The 17,103-nt window shown below is 41.0% G+C and overlaps 1 protein-coding gene across 2 annotated transcripts in view; it reads left to right on the top strand.

Moving 5' to 3' along the window:
- Window positions 1–982: 982 nt before the first annotated feature.
- Window positions 983–17,103, top strand: part of Vps35 (VPS35 retromer complex component) — a 123,706-nt gene continuing 107,585 nt past the window's right edge. Inside the window, exon 1 of one of the 2 annotated variants that reach the window (XM_074056066.1) lies at window positions 983–1,056. Coding sequence is in view for 1 of the 2 variants with exons in the window: in XM_074056065.1 (XP_073912166.1) it covers window positions 1,044–1,056 (13 nt within the window). In the remaining variant the exon portion in view is untranslated. The remainder of the gene's footprint in view (window positions 1,057–17,103) is intronic. The other variant, XM_074056065.1, reaches the window with a different exon arrangement.

The raw sequence follows: 17,103 nt of genomic DNA, 5'->3' as shown, positions 1-17,103 counted from the left end.
AATATTCTATCATGTGTATATACAACATTTTGTTTATTCATTCATCTGTTGAACACTTGGGCTGTTTCTACCTTTTGGCTGTTGTGAATAAAGCTGCTCTGAGCACTGGCATACAACTATCCATTTAAGTTCTTCCTTTCTTTCTTTTCTTTTCTTTTTTTTTTTTTTTTCTTTTCTGATACCAGATATTGAACTCAAGGCTTCACACTTGTTAGGCAGCTGCTCCTCTACTAGAGCCATTCCACCAGTCATTTTGCTCATTTTTGAACAAGTTTTTTTTTTTGGGGGGGGGCGCATAGTATTTTGGAGCATTTATTTTAATAACCAAATCTATCTATAGGATAGATTCCATTAATTTTGATATTTTATATCTAACATATCTAGAAAATGCTTCATAGAAAATGACTGTATATATCCACAAATGTCCATAGATCTTTCCTTGTAATAGATGAAGTAGATGGTGATTCTACTTCTACCTAAAGAAAGATCAAAGCCAGGGAAAAGGATCCAAGATGATTAAAGCCCTTTCCCTTAGCTGGGGCCCCTATGTCCAGCTATCTTGCTGAAAACTGCAGATGGCCTTCATCCACAGCTGTGCTGACATGATATAACCTTGAACAGCTAACTGCCAAGTCTGCTTCTGCACTCCCTGCTTTCTTGCTGCTGCTTTTCTCAGTATAAAAACCTCAACCACCCTGAGCTCGGAGCCTGCGCCATTTTGGAGATATCCAGGTGCTGGCCCACTAGCATAATAAACCTTCCTTTCCTCCAGCCACCTGGGTTTGAGTCTTATTCTCAAGGGTCAGTCATACTGTCTGTAACATTTTCTGCAACATTTTGGAGGCCCCATTGAGATTAGACTGCCACGCCCCATTGGGCAGCGGGTCCCTGCTCCCCAGCCCTGTAGCCTGTAGAGGTTCCTGGAACCAGGAAGTATGCACCCCTAATGTGATTCTGGGGTCTCCTTCCAGATGACTGAAGGAGGCTACGGACCCAAGGACCAGGCCGTCAGACTGGTGGAGTGAAACGGAGACCTGCAACAGATGTCTGGACCAGGTAGTAACCCCCGGGGTAGTCAGTGTAGGAGCCGGTGCTAATTGATTCCTGCAGGGGACCAGCTGAGCCCTGACATGATTCCAGGGTGACTGGTCCCCTTCCTTTGGGACCAATATGATACCAATCAGGAACCAATGTTATTCTGGTCATCTGGGGCCAATGTGATTCTGGCCAACTGGTTTGGTGGCCGATGTGATTCCAGCTTTCAGCCAACTAGGTTTAAGGCTAGCCAGGATTAAGGAGAAATAAATAGGGACTGGTTGTTTTAAACTCTGAGTGAATGGTGTGTGAGTGAGCGACTTGACTCTGGCGTTTCAAGCTCAAATTTGTGGCTCCACAGCTGGGTACCCTTAAGGTCCCCTGAAGGCTATGGAGTCTGAGTGGGCTCAATCTGAGTCATGGTGATTAGCATATGGTTTATGGTGGGATTGGACTAGTGTCCAATCATAAGTATCCAACTCTGGCTAAATCACACCTGGCCTCATTGTCTGGGGTTGTGGCCAGGGGAGCATCTCTGTGGCCTCACTGAGAGGCACCCTCTCCTTTGTCTGTCTTGCAACATCGGCAATTATCAGGCACATATAAAATGGGCATCCTGAAGGAGGACTGAGGCTCAGCATTAATTGAGCTCTTACAAAATTAACACATGAAGGATGGACTTGTACTGATACGTAAGATCTGGTCTGACTTAAAGAAAAGGAATATTACAAAAGGGTTATGAATACAAAAAAAGGGGTAAAAAGAAAAAGAACAACTTTGACTGCTGCTGGTAAAAAACTGTTCCAAAATGTTGATGTAGTAAGCTTGGTCTGTTATTGAGACAGTCATGAGATGCTTATGTTTCCCTTGCTAATGGCTGGTCAGATTATGCATCCATCTAATGGTGTGCTCACTGTGTGTATGTGTATGTAAACATCTTCAAAATGGTTCTTAAAATGCTGCTATAAGGTTAATGTGATACTCAAGGTAACAAAAAAGTCAGGATATTTGTTTTAAACAACAGTTATAAACTGCTTGGACTTTTTACACATGAATATGTAACCATCTTTAAAACAGTTCTTAATATAGAGACAATGTAAAAATTATTACTCTGTTCTACTGCTAGTTTTTAAGAAAACAGTGTTTCAAACATATTTCAATCAGGTCTCACTAGGATGCAGGCACTCAGGTGTTAACACTCTGGCTCAGACCAGAGGGGAAAAAATGGGGGAGGGGGGGCACAGCCTGCGGCAAAAATGTTAAAATTTGGGTAATTAAAAATGACCTTTGTGTGTTTCATTCTGCCATAAATACAATCTGGAATTAAATTCTCTCTTTTAGTACAAATGGGCTCCTCTGAGTCAAAGTGCCCAACAGTACTCCAGAGTATGCTTGCTAACTTTAGGGAAGGCTTTTCTGGTGACTATGTGATTAAAATGAAACCTGCCAAGCTTTGAAGATTCTGTAAATTGGAATGGCCCTCCTTTAACACAGGATGGCCAGCAGAGGGCACTCTAGACTTGGCTATTATCGCCCGCACCAGGCCACTCTGGCCTCCCTGAGATCTGAGTCCAATACAAGGGACTCCAATAAAAAGGAAAAAACACTGGGCCTGGACCTCTACCCATGTCATCCAGCAGTTCCCTCATCATACCCCCCTTTGCCTCCAATGACCCCAAAAGAAGGGATAAACCATTAAAAAGGTTACCAAATTCTGAGAAGCTAACAAGTAAAAAGTACAGCAGCGCTATGCCCCCTCCATCAGGCTCCAGGGCTGCCACTTGAGACTTTCTCCACAGTTGCACAGCCTCATGCTGCAGCACAATGCATTAAGACCAGGTCTGAGCCCTAAGTTAGGGCCACTGCCTGTGCTGCGTGTCCTCAATCTATCGGGCAATATAGTGAGTGGAGCACTGACTCTGGGAGAGGACCCAGGCCCTGACTTCCCACAGCTACAAAGCCTCAATCTCAGTGAAAACCAGCTACAAGAGCTGCCCGCCAACCTGGCACACTGTGCCCCATGCCTGCAGAGCCTCAACCTGACCAGCAACTGCCTGGACACCTTCCCTGCTGAGCTCTTCCAGCCCAGTGCACTGCCTCTGCTTAGTGAGCTAGAGGCTGCTGACCCACAGCTGAAAAAAGGGGAGGGAACAGAAGCAAAGGCAGGAAAACAGTGAGGGGGAGGAGGAGATGACAGATGTGGCAAAGCTGCTGCTCACTGCACCTCTGACAAATGGACTATGCTCCTGATAGTGGAGCAGATTCATATGATGGACCTAAAGAAAAGCCTGAAGGTGGTGTATTGGCTTTTGCTCCTCCCCATGTCACTATGGTTCACTGACAAGCCCAGGTACAAGTCAGTGCCAAAAGTCTGTGTCACACGTGCCATTGATGGTTTTACAGGGCTCCTGGATGATCATTCTAAGTTATCCAACACCTTTCAGCTTGGTATTTTTAAGATGTCTGGGCTCTTTGTTCTGCCTTTCTAGGTTGTTGTTGTTAGGTGATGCTGTGTTGTCATTACAACACTACCCTGGTCTCACTGGTTTTCATAAAATTAAAAACACAGTTGTCTTAAAGCAAACATCTGACAAAACTACATTGATAATTATTAAATAGATCAGGACTCCAAAACAAAAGAAGGGAACAGCCTGGCCTGATGGGAGAGCAGACATGTAAGGCCTTTACAGATCCTTAGACTGCAGACAGATCATTGGGAGGGTACCTAGAAGGGGGAAGGCTGCTGTGTCCATCTGGCCAATAGGCAGCCAGATCCCCAAGCCTTGCTTCAGTCACTTGAACTTGACCTCTAACCAGAGGCTAGCCTTCCAGAGTGCTACTGGCACAATACATGAGCTGCAGTCCAGATCGGCATCCCATGAACAGCAAAATGGCCATTAGTCTTTCACAGAATTGGTACAGAGGACTGGAGGTAAATGAACACAGGGCCCTGCTGGTCACCAGAATCCCAGAGGACCTAAAACTTGTGGACATTGAAGCCATCCTACAGCCGACCTTGCTGTCCCTGGGTCAATTCAGGCTTCTGGCAGTAAGTGCCATGAGCCAAGAAAAGGCCAAGGCCACCCTGGTGGACTTTGTGTAGGATGTAGATCTGGAGGCCATCTCCAGGGAGACACTGGGCAAGGATGGGGTATGGAGAGTTCTGTGTGAGACCAAAACACAGGACACACAGGTCCTGAAGCAGCCGAGAAAACTTCTGCTAAATAAAAGGCCCAGCCAGGCCTTTAAAAACACAAAAAGCCATGCCCAGGGGCCAAGACAGGAGGCCAGAAAGGCTGGCATCCCTGGTAAAGCTCCCTGGGGCCATTGGGAAGGCAGGCACAGAGTCAGAGACCATAGGGTGACCCAAAAATACAAAAAGAGGGGCCACAGAGGGCAGCCTATGATGAGCAAGTCTGGGGACTCTTCGGATGACGGCTTGGGTATCATGATAGAGGAGATTCAGGCAGAGGACCTAACTGTGGACAAAGACCAGAGGTCTCTGTATGCCATGCTCCAGGCTGCCACCAAGGAGCTCATTAAGAAGTGGGCTACCCAAGACAACCCAGATAAAGGAGACAGTCCCCAAGATTTCTTGGCCCTGGTCACTATGACAGACAAAGCCAAGGAGGAGGGGCTGGAGAAGGAGCACCTTAAAACTGAGTCCAATGGCCTCAATGCTGAAAAAGACAGGAGTGATGACATGACATCTCCCATTTGGGTAAAACCTCTCTACAAGAACTGTTACAAAAATATCTGATCATTCCTCAATTGACGACACTAACTCAGTTTCCCAGTAAGGCTTGCCTGCACTGCACCCAATACAACCCAGGACAGGGGCCCAAGCCCCTGATACTCATCCAGAAAAAAGGAGTCTACCCATTCCAACACCTGAAAATGGACTTCTCTGAGATCCAACCAAGCAAAACTTATCAGTACCTTCTGGTGTGGTCTGCAGTTTTACAGGCTTGGTGAAAGTATACCCCACCCACATGAAAAGCCTGCAGAGGTATTAAAAACACTAGCCAAGGAAATCATTTCCTGGTTCGGGGTACCTGACAGTCTTGGGTCAGACAATGGGCCTGGTTTTGTCAGTCAGGTGATCAAAGAGATATCTCATCACCTCCAGAGACTTTAAAATATGAAATCCTGAGACCTTGTCAATCTACCTGGAACATTCCTTTGTTGCCAGTTCAGAAGCCAGACACTGATGATTACTGTCCAGTGCAGGATCTCCAGGCAGTCAGTCAAACAACAGTGGCTCTGCACCCTGTGGTTCCTAACCCATACAGTTTGCTGGCCCTGATACCAGCAGAGACAACCTGCTCCTTTTGCTTGGACTCAAAAGATGTATTGTTCTGTGTCCAGTTGGCACCTGTGAGACAACCCATCTTTGCTTGCCAATGGGAGGATACCCCAACCAGAGGGTCAACAACAGTTAACCTGGACCTGTCTCCCACAGTGTTTCAAGAACTCCCCAACCATCTTTGGAACTGCTCTGACATCAGATTTATGAGCATACCCAGCAAAAAAAAGCTGGTTGCACACTCTTACCACCTCCTTGCAGCAGCTAACCACCAAGACTGTCTTAAAGGGACAGAGTTCCCACTCTGTCTCTTCTGGAATGTGTCCCCTTTGATGAGACAACTACAGAACAACATCTGAGGCACCATCTCCAGGATTGGAGACTGAGACAGACACCCAAGTTATTAAGACTGAAACTTCATTGCATTTTAACTTGGAAGTTTTTTGGTTTTTTGGTTTTTTTTTTAATTTTCTATTTTTCATTTTATTTTATTTTATTTTATTTATATATATATTTCTTTCATTTACTTATTTTTTATTTTTACTCTTATCTTTTTTTTTTATATTTTATTTTCAATCCTCTCTCTGTCTCTCTAATGCCTGTTCAGCTTACTGTCGATTAGTACACTAATGCTCACTGTTTATACCTTTGAAACTTTTTTGTCTGATTTCTTGTTCTGTTTTCTCCTTCTTGTCTGTTTATTTGTTTATCCCTTTTCTTTAACTTCTTGCTTTCCATCTCCGCTCACCCTTCCATTCTAAATATTACAATTGTTATTATTACAAGCTAGAAAATATGTAATTGCACACAGTACAGGGACAGTAACAACACCAAAGACAATTATGAGAAGACAGAAAAAGAAGGGAAACCAGTTTCCCCACATCAAAAAATTAGTACAGGAACCAGAGGGGAATGAAGAAAACAGATACTCAGATCCAGACTCTGAGTATGCCAAAGGACCCAATGAAGCCCACAAGAATAATTTAAAAGAAGACATACTACAGGTACTCAATGAGAATTTTATAGAGATGATATTGGATAGGGTCAACCAAAATGTACAGGAGACACTCAAGAAATTCCAAGACAACAAAAATAGAGAATTTGAAAAACCAAAGAAGAAATAAAGAAAACCATAGAAGCACTGTATAAACACCAAAGTGAAACAGAGAACACGATGAATAAACAGATAAATGAACTCAGGACAAAAATAGACAACATTAAAGAGGAAACCACCCAGGATATGGAAAACCTCAGTAAAAAGAATGAAACAGAACGGCAAAACAAAACAGAAGGTCAATCCAGCAAAATAGAACAAACAGAAGACAGAATCTCAGAACATGAAGATGAAATGGTAATTAAAGGAAAAACCAAAGAACTATTAATTAAACAACTCAAGACCTGTGAAAAGAAAATGCAAGAACTCACTGACTCCATCAAAATACAAAAATGAGAACAATGGGCATCGAAGAAGGAGAAGAGGTACAACCGAGGGAATGCGTAATATATTCAACAAAATAATAACAGAAAATTTCCCAAATACAGAGAAAGATATTCCTATACAGATGCAAGAGGCCTCCAGGACACCAAACGGACCAGATCAAAATAGAACTACCCCATGACATATCATCATTAAAACAACAAGTTCAGAAATAAGGGAAAGAATATTGAAGGCTGTAAGAGAGAAAAAACAAGTAACATACAAAGGTAAACCCATCAAAATCACAGCAGACTTCTCAACAGAAACATTAAAAGCAAGAAGAGTGTGAAGTGAGATCTTCCGGGCACTGAATGAAAATAACTTCAACCTCAGGATACTCTACCCAGCAAAACTATCATTCAAAATAGATGGAGCAATAAAAGTCTTCCATGATAAGCAGAAACTAAAACAATATGTGACCACAAAGCCACCACTACAAAAGATTCTTCAAGTGATTCTGCACACAGAAAGTGAAACCCAACTTAACCATGAAAAGGCAGGCAGCACCAAACCACAGGAAAAGAAAAAGCAAGACAGTAGAGTAACCTCAATTAAGGTACACACAATCAAACCTTCAAACAACTAAGACAACTAAATGACAGGAATCACCACATACCTATCAGTACTAACGCTTAATGTTAACGGACTTAATTCACCCATCAAAAGGCACCGCTTGATGAAATGAATTAAAAAGGAAGATCCAACAATTTGTTGCTTACAGGAGACCCATCTGACCGACAGAAATAAGCATAGGCTTAGGATGAAAGGCTGGAAGAAGATTTACCAAGCCAATGGCCCCCAAAAACAGGCAGGAGTAGCAATACTTATCTCTGACAAAGTAGACTTCAAACTTACATTGATCAAATGAGATAAAGAAGGACATTCCATACTAATAAAAAGGGAAATAGACCAAAAGGAAATAATAACCATCAACCTGTATGCACCCAATGTCAATGCACCCAATTTCATCAAACATACCCTGAAAGACCTAAAAGCATATATAAATGCCAACACAGTGGTTGTGGGAGACTTTAACACCCCATTATCATCAATATAGGTCATCCAAACAAAAAATCAATAAAGAAATCCAAGATCTAAAATATACAATAGATCAAATGGACCTAGTTGATGTCTACAGAACATTTCATCCAACATCTACACAATATACATTCTTCTCAGCAGCCCATGGAACCTTCTCCAAAACAGATAATATCCTAGGGCACAAAGCAAGCCTCAGCAAATACAAGAAAATAGAAATTATGCTGTGCATACTATCTGATCACAATGCAGTAAAAGTAGAACTCAACAACAAAAGTAAAGACAAAATACATGCAAACAACTGGAACTAAATAACTCATTACTTAATGAACAATGGATCATTGATGAAATAAAAGAGAAATTAAAAAGTTCCTGGAAGTCAATGAAAATGAAAACAAAACATACCGGAACCTATGGGAAACAGCAAAGGTAGTCTTGAGAGGAAAGTTTATAGCCATGAGTGCATATACTAAAAAGACTGAAAGATCCCAAATCAATGACCTAATGATACATCTCAAACTCCTAGAAAAACAAGAACAAGCAAATCCCAAAACAAATAGAAAGAGAAAAATAATAAAAATAAGAGCTGAAATCAACAAAATAGAAACCAAAAAAAGTATATGAAGAATTAATGAAACAAAAAGTTGGTTCTTTGAAAAAATAAACAAGATCAATAGACCCCTGGCAAACCTGACTAAAATCAGGAGAGAAAAAACTCAAATTAGTAGAATCAGGAATGCAAAAGGGGAGATAACAACAAACACCATGGAAGTCCAGGTAATCATCAGAGACTACTTCAAGAACCTATATTCAAATAAATTTGAAAATCTTAAAGAAATGGACAGATTTCTAGATACATATGATCATCCAAAACTGAACCAAGAGGAAATTAATCACCTGAATAGATCTATAACACAAAATGAAATTGAAGCAGCAATCAAGAGTCTCCCAAAAAAGAAACGTCCAGGACCTGATGGATTCTCTGCTGAATTCTATCAGACCTTTAAAGAAGAACTGATACCAACCCTCCTTAAACTGTTCCATGAAATAGAAAGGGAAGGAAAACTGCCAATCACACTTTATGAAGCCAGTATTACACTTATCCCAAAATCAGGCAAAGACACCTCCAAAAAGGAGAACTATAGGCCAATCTCCTTAATGAACATTGATGCAAAAATCCTCAACAAAATAATGGCAAACCGAATTCAGCAACACATCAAAAAGATTATTCACCATGACCAAGTAGGCTTCATCCCAGGGATGCAGGGGTGGTTCAACATATGAAAATCAATAAACGTAATAAACCACATTAAAAGAAACAAAGACAAAAACCACTTGATCATCTCAATAGATGCAGAAAAAGCCTTTGATAAGATCCAACACCATTTCATGATAAAAGCTCTAAGAAAGCTAGGAATAGAAGGAAATTACCTCAACATTATAAAAGCTATATATGAAAAACCTAGAGCCAGCATTACACTTAACAGAGAAAACCTGAAACCATTCCCTCTAAAATCAGGAACCAGAAAAAGATGCCCACTATCTCCACTCCTATTCAACATAGTACTGGAATTCCTAGCCAGAGCAATTAGGCAAGAAGAAGGAATAAAAGGAATACAAATAGGTAAAGAAACTGTCAAAATATCCCTATTTGCAGATGACATGATCCTATACCTTAAAGACCCAAAAAACTCTACTCAGAAGCTTCTAGACATCATCAATAGCTATAGCAAGGTAGCAGGATACAAAATCAACATAGAAAAATCATTAGCATTTCCATAAACTAACAATGAGCAAACTGAAAAAGAATGTATGAAAGCAATTCCATTTACAATAGCCTCAAAAAAAAAAAAACCAAATACCTAGGTGTAAACCTAACAAAAGATGTGAATGACCTCTACAAGGAAAACTATACACTTCTGAAGAAAGAGACTGAGGAAGACTATAGAAAGTGGAGAGATCTCCCATGCTCATGGATTGGTAGAATCAACATAGCAAAAATGTCTATACTCTCAAAAGTAATCTGCATGTTTAATGCAATTCCCATCAAAATTCCAATGACATTCATTAAAGAGATTGAAAAATCTACCATGAAATTAATATGGAAACACAAGAGGCAATGAATAGCCAAGGCAATACTCAGTCAAAAGAACAATGCTGGAGGTATCACAATACATGACTTCAAACTATATTACAAAGCAATAACAATAAAAACAGCATGGTACTGGCACAAAAACAGACATGAAGACCAGTGGAACAGAGTAGAGGACCCAGATATGAAGCCACACAACTATAACAAACTTGTCTTTGACAAAGGAGCTCTGGAGTAACACAGGTTCCTCCAGAGGCACCTGCACACCCATGTTTATTGCAGCACTATTCACAATAGCCAAGTCATGGAAACACCCAAGATGCCCCACCACTGATGAATGGATTAAGAAAATGTGGTATCTATACACAATGGAATTTTATGCAGCCATGAAGAAGAACGAAATGTTATCATTCGCTGGTAAATGGATGGAATTGGAGAACATCATTCTGAGTGAGGTTAGCCTGGCCCAAAAGACCAAAAATCATATATTCTCCCTTATATGTGGACATTAGATCAAGGGCAAACACAACAAGGGAATTGGACTTTGAGCACATGAAAAAAGTGAGAGCACACAAGGGAGGGGTGAGGATAGGTAAGACACCTAAAAAATTAGTTAGCATTTGTTTCCCTCAATGCAGATAAACTAAAGCAGATACCTTAAAAGCAACTGAGGCCAATAGGAGAAGGAGACCAGGAACTAGAGAAAAGGTGAGATCAAAAAGAATTAACCTAGAAGGTAACACACACGCACAGGAAATTAATGTGAGTCAACTCCCTGTTTAGCTATCCTTATCTCAACCAGCAAAAACCCTTGTTCCTTCCTATTATTGCTTATACTCTCTCTACAACAAAATTAGAAATAAGAGCAAAATAGTTTCTGCTGGGTATTGAGGGGTTCGGGGGGAGAAGGAGGGGCAGAGTGGGTGGTAAGGGAGTGGGTGGTAAGGGAGGGGGTGTGGGCAGGGGGGAGAAATGACCCAAACCTTGTATGCACATATGAATAATAAAATTTTAAAAATACAGAAAAATCAAGCTAAATAAAATCTGTCAAGGATAGTAACAAATAATGGAAAAATTCTTTGCCAAGCTGTGATAGAATCATCTAAAATAGTGTATGTGTGCGTCCACAGTCAGGAGCATGGTTTTGTGGGATTTTTTTTTTGTCAATATTGCAATAAACTAGGAGTTGTAGATGAGAGAGAGATGGACATGATAGATTGGCAACAAGCCAGTGCATATTATAATTTAAATAAATCAGGTATTCAAAAAATAAAAAAGGCTCAGATCTTTCAAAACCTCCCAAGGCCAACAAAACCTTGGCACAAAAATAAAACAAGCTGTCTGTTCAATCCTGACTCCAACTTTAAGAAGACAAATCTGTGAGTTCTTAAAAATGGTTGGGTTCTGCCAAATTTGGATACCTAATTTCTCACTGCCAGCAAAACCTTTATATAAAACCACAAAGTGGGGGACAAAAGGGAGCTCCTAATCTGGAAATCTACACAACAACAGGCTTTTCATGCCATCAAGGAGGAATTAATTAGTGCCCCTGCTCTGGAACTCCCAGATGTAAAAAGCCTTTCTTCCTCTATGTACATGAGAGAAATGACTTGACAGTTGGAATCCTGACCCAATTCCTAGGCTCATGACATCAGCCAATGGCTTATCTCTCCAAACAGTTCAGTTCAATGGCAAAGGGATGGCCTCCCTGCTTGTGAGCTCTCACACCCACAGCCTTCCTGGTATCAGAGACAAAAAGTTAACACTGGGGGAGAAAATAACTGTTAGGATCCCACATTCTATGATGACTCTAATAAAATACAAGGGACAGTATTAGCTGACAAATGCCAAGATAGTCAGATACCAGAGTATGCTCTGTAAAAATCCACAAGTGAAGGTAAAAGTTGTCTGGACTTTAAACCCAGTGACCTCCTCCTGTTAGCTGTGGGCCTCCAGACCATGACTGTGTTGAGGTGATTAATAAGGTATTGTTAAGCCACCCTGATCTTGGTAACCAGGCGCTTCATCAGCCCAGCTAACAATATTTGTAAACAATGTAAAACATGTTCCAAAATAACCCCAAACAGGGGCTTCTCCCCAAACCAGGACTCCAGCATCAGCTTAAACTGACCCTGAACAGGGGACATTCAGCCTTGCCCTAGTCAAAAACCAGAAGCTGACTAGTCTATGCATGGCAGAACTTGAGGAGTCAACTGGACAGACAGTTAATGGGTGGTTGTTTCTCACGGGCAATGTTATGTGGTGATGTTTGAGTTCTGCCATCCCTTGCCTATCTCTCTTTTGGTATCATAACCTTGTTTTGGTCAGTAACAATAACAGTAACTGCTCCATAGGACAAAGCCTAAATCAAGAGGCTCTTTCTGACAATCTTTCTCTCATACCAGCAGGATGTGATATTGATTTTGGTTGTTTCTATCCTGGGTTCCCTTTTCAAATAGTAATGCCTCATGCCAACTTTCCAAAGTAAGCTGGGTGATATGTATTTGCCAGAAGAGGAGTGAAAACTCCTCCACTCCTTCAAGGAAATGCTAAACAAAGTCTTTTATGGGATAAAACTGGACCCCCTGGGTAGCCCCCCGGTGGGCCCACTCACTGTGCTACTCTTACTACTGCTCCTAGGGCCTTGTGTGATAAACCTCACCAGGTTCACTTGCAACTGGATGGAGCTCTTAAATTACAGTTAGAGAGACAGTACCAAAGACTGCCTCTAGATGACTTCCCTGAAATGGTCATAAGGGATTATGATGGAGAAGAGGAGGGAATGATTAGGAAACCCAGAGAAAGATCAAAGCCAGGGAAAAGGATCAAAGACGAGTAAAGCCCTTCCCCCTTGCCTGGGCCCCTACATCCAGCTATCTTGCTAAAAACTGCAGATGGCCTTTGTCCACAGCTGTGCTGACATGATATATTGTAACCTTGAACAGCTAATTGCCAAGTCTGCTTCTACACTCCCTGCTTGCTTGCTGCTGCTTTTCTCAGTATAAAAACCTCAACCACCCTGAGCTTGGGGCCTGCGCCATTTTGGAGATATCCAGGTGCTGGCCCACTAGCATAATAAACCTTCCTTTCCTCCAGCCACCTGGGTTTGAGTCTTATTCTCACTGGTCAGTAATACTCTCTGTAACGTTTTCTGCAAAAATTCTAAGTTGCTTCCCATGTATTTGGGTTGTTTTCAGAGTTTGCTGTTTTTGTTGTTATATGGTGAACTTCCAGAAAAGAATGGTTGTCTAGATTAAGGGGTGAGACTTCCTAAGGCTCCAGCAATAAACCTGTTAAGCTACCTTCTTTTTTTTTTTTTTTTTGGTGGTTCTAGGAATGGAAACCAAATGAGCACTCTACCACTGAACTGCATCTCCAACCCTAAACTTTTCTATTGGTTGGAAAAGTTTATCTTTGTAGGAAAATACAAAACAAAACAAACCCCTTGGCATCTGTTTTCTAGATAGACTTGCAGATGAGAAATTCACTTCTGAAATTTCACATCATCATTAAGAAAACCTGCTGTGGCTCCACAAGTGGCAGCTCTGACCCAAGAGCACCATGTGCCTCTCTTGAGTCGGAAGCCACATAGACTTGGCATTAGGGATACAGATAAATATGACTTCTGCCCTTCACAGGGCTAAAAGTTTTAAGTGTGATTTTCGATAGAAGTATAAAACACCAAAAAAAATCAAACCCATGTTTGTAATAAATTTAGAAAATCAGTTCAACATATCTTAGTGCATTTATTTCATTTATGAAATACTTCTGAGTGTGATTAAAAGGAACAAACAAAAAAAAGGAAAAGAGCTACCATTTATAGAGTAGTCATGTGTCCTAAGTATTGTGCCATCTGCTTTCCTGGTATGATTGTGTCTCATAATTATAAACTAGAGCTGAAACTCAAAGAGTTAGTTAATAAAGTTGCTGTGGGTCACATACTTAGTAACTGACAAAACAAGCCTAGGTCAGTGTGACTCCAGTTTTTTAACAAAACTACTGACAGCTTGTTAGATGGGAGAGTAACAGGGAAATGCATTTCAAATAGCTTAATGTTATTGTGACTAGCTAGAAAAGTAACATAGATATAATTTATAAATAAATAAAGGATTTAATAGGAAGACTTTTAAAAACTGTGCTAGAACTAAGAGATAGTATAGATAAATGGGACCTCATAAAACTAAAAAGCTTCTGTTCATCAAAAGAAATGGTCTCTAAACTGAAGAGAACACCCACAGAGTGGGAGAAAATATTTGCCACCTACACATCAGACAAAGGACTGATAACCAGAATATATAGGGTACTTAAAAAACTAAATTCTCCCAAAACTAATGAGCCAATAAAGAAATGGGCAAGTGAACTAAACAGAACTTTCTCAGAAGAAGAAATTCAAATGGCCAAAAAACACATGAAAAAATGCTCACCATCTCTAGCAATAAAGGAAATGCAAATTAAAACCACACTAAGATTCTACCTCACCCCTGTTAGAATAGCCATCATTAGCAACACCACAAACAACAGGTGTTAGCGGGGATGCAGGGAAAAAGTAACTCTCTTACACTGTTGGTGGGAAGGTAAACTAGTACAACCACTCTGGAAAAAAATTTGGAGGCTACTTAAAAAGCTAGACATTGATCTACCATTTGATCCAGCAATACCACTCTTGGGGATATACCCAAAAGACTGTGACACAGGTTACTCCAGAGGCACCTGCACACCCATATTTATTGCGGCACTATTCACAATAGCCAAGTTATGGAAACAGCCAAGATGCCCCACCACTAACGAATGGATTAAGAAAATGTTGTATCTATACACAATGGAATTTTATGCAGCCATGAAGAAGAACGAAATGTTATCATTCACTGGTAAATGGATGGAATTGGAGAACATCATTCTGAGTGAGGTTAGCCTGGCCCAAAAGACCAAAAATCATATGTTCTCCCTCATATGTGGACATTAGATCAAGGGCAAACACAACAATAGGATTGGACTTTGAGCACATGATAAAAGCTTTAGCACACAAGGGAGGGGTGAGGAAAGGTAAGACACCTAAAAAATTAGTTAGCATTTGTTGCCCTTAACGCAGAGAAACTAAAGCAGATACCTTAAAAGCAACTGAGGCCAATAGGAAAAGGGAACCAGGAGCTAGAGAAAAGGTGATATCAAAAAGAATTAACCTAGAAGGTAACACACACGCACAGGAGATTAATGTGAGTCAACTCCCTGTATAGCTATCCTTATCTCACCCAGCAAAAACCCTTGTTCCTTCCTATTATTGCTTATACTCTCTCTACAACAAAATTAGAAATAAGGGCAAAATAGTTTCTGCTGGGTATTGAGGGGGTAGGGGGGAGAGGGAGGGGGCAGAGTGGGTGGTAAGGGAGAGGGTGTGGGCAGGGGGGAGAAATGACCCAAGCTTTGTATGCACATATGAATAATAAAAAAAATTAAAATTAAAATTAAAACTGTGCTGTAAATGTTACATAAAATTGCAGAAAGTCATGTTAAATTTCCTGATTGATGCAAGTCCTCTCCATATGTTGCTTTTTTTTTTTCAGATCAAATTTTTGGACTCAAGTATTCTATTCATTTTGTTGACTGGCTTTTATCTCCATACCTGTGTTCTCTCATTGGCCTCACTGACACATCATCTCAAAAGTCTCCCTTCTTAAGGAATTCTTACCACAATTTCTTATAATGAAGGGCTCTGTCCACCTTTCTGCCTCTAAGCCTTGATGAGTTGCTTAAACCCATCTAACAGATTCTGTATTTCCATTGGAGGTTTGAAGGTCCCCAGTTTGTCTGTATCATAGCTCTACTCTCTTTTTGGTTCTTGACTAAGACACTTTTGATTGAGCCTTTTGTTTTGTACTTCCTTGTTTATAGTTGTCTTTTTTTCAGCCCAGTGTCTCCTTTTTGATTTACCTCTCTCTCTAAATTGAAGCTGAAGACAGTCACTAGAATCTCCATCTTACCAGACTAATTTTCAAATTCCTGTACTAGAAAACACGGTTGTTTCAAATTGATAGAAGTTTTACTGTTGAATCAAGCCATTTTTGTATGGACAAGAGTTCTATAATACAGATGTGGCTGTTAGATGTTCACTCCTACAGATTGTGTAAGGACATTACTGGAAAAGGCAGAATGTTTGGTACCCAGCCCTCAACAAAAGATGACTGCTACACTCTGTAGACCATTGCACTGAAAAAAGTCATGATAGTCTTATAAACAAGATACTACAGAAACAGGAGCTGAATCCTGAGAGTTAGGCATGATTGCAAGCAATGGGACATTCAGACCCAAAGAGCATGGACTAATCTACACCTGAAGCAGGTCACCAGTAATGAGCTGAAGGGTTCTGTTCACCTTGCCCTGAGTTTAGCCATTTCTGTCAGCTACTCAGGTGAATTTCCATAGAGTACAGGTGTCCACACATACAGAGGTCCTGGCCTTCATGTTGCTATTAGGCTACCTTAAGATAGGGACACAAACTAGGCATCATGGCATGCACCTGTACTTCCAGAACTTGGGAGGCTGAAGTGAGAGAATCCCTTGAGCCCAAGAATTGGAGAACAACCAGGACTACATAGGGAGACTGAGAGAGAGAGGGAGAGGAGGAGAGAGGAGAGGAGAGAAGGGGAGAGGATGGGAGGAGAGGGGAGGAAGGAAAGAAGGAAGAAAGAAAGAGAAAGAAAAGGAAAGAAGAAAGGAAGGAAGGAGAGGAGAGGGAGGAAGAGAAGGAGGAGGAGGAGAAAAAAGAACAGAAGAGAAGAGAAGAAAAACATAAAAATGGCACACATTTGTCATTTTTTAGCCACCCTCTATCACCTCCCCTTTCTGAAATACCATCCCCACCTTGGTGGGATGGTAAGTCTAGGAACAAATCTTCCACAATGGCAATCAAGTGGGTTTCTATCAGAGTTCCCCTGGGAATGAGTGATGCAAAGGTGGGAGATGACCGATGTCAACCCCCCACCTTGCCACCCCCGCCCCACAGCCTTTTCTCTTCATTTTTCCTGGGCTCCACTAAGTGAGCATTGAGCTTGTGAATCTGTAGTTTTCTTATCTGTTCTCTCTCTCTAGTTCTGGGAGATTTCTTCTCTTATTCTTTTGAACATTTTGTTTCAGCTGTATGTAATATGCTCAGTGCTG

The sequence above is a fragment of the Castor canadensis genome, chromosome 15 (genome assembly GCF_047511655.1).
Source record: "Castor canadensis chromosome 15, mCasCan1.hap1v2, whole genome shotgun sequence".
In the NCBI taxonomy this organism is placed as follows: Eukaryota; Metazoa; Chordata; class Mammalia; order Rodentia; family Castoridae; genus Castor; species Castor canadensis.
Note: the sequence above shows the minus strand (reverse complement) of the source record. Positions and strands in the feature narration are given on the sequence as shown.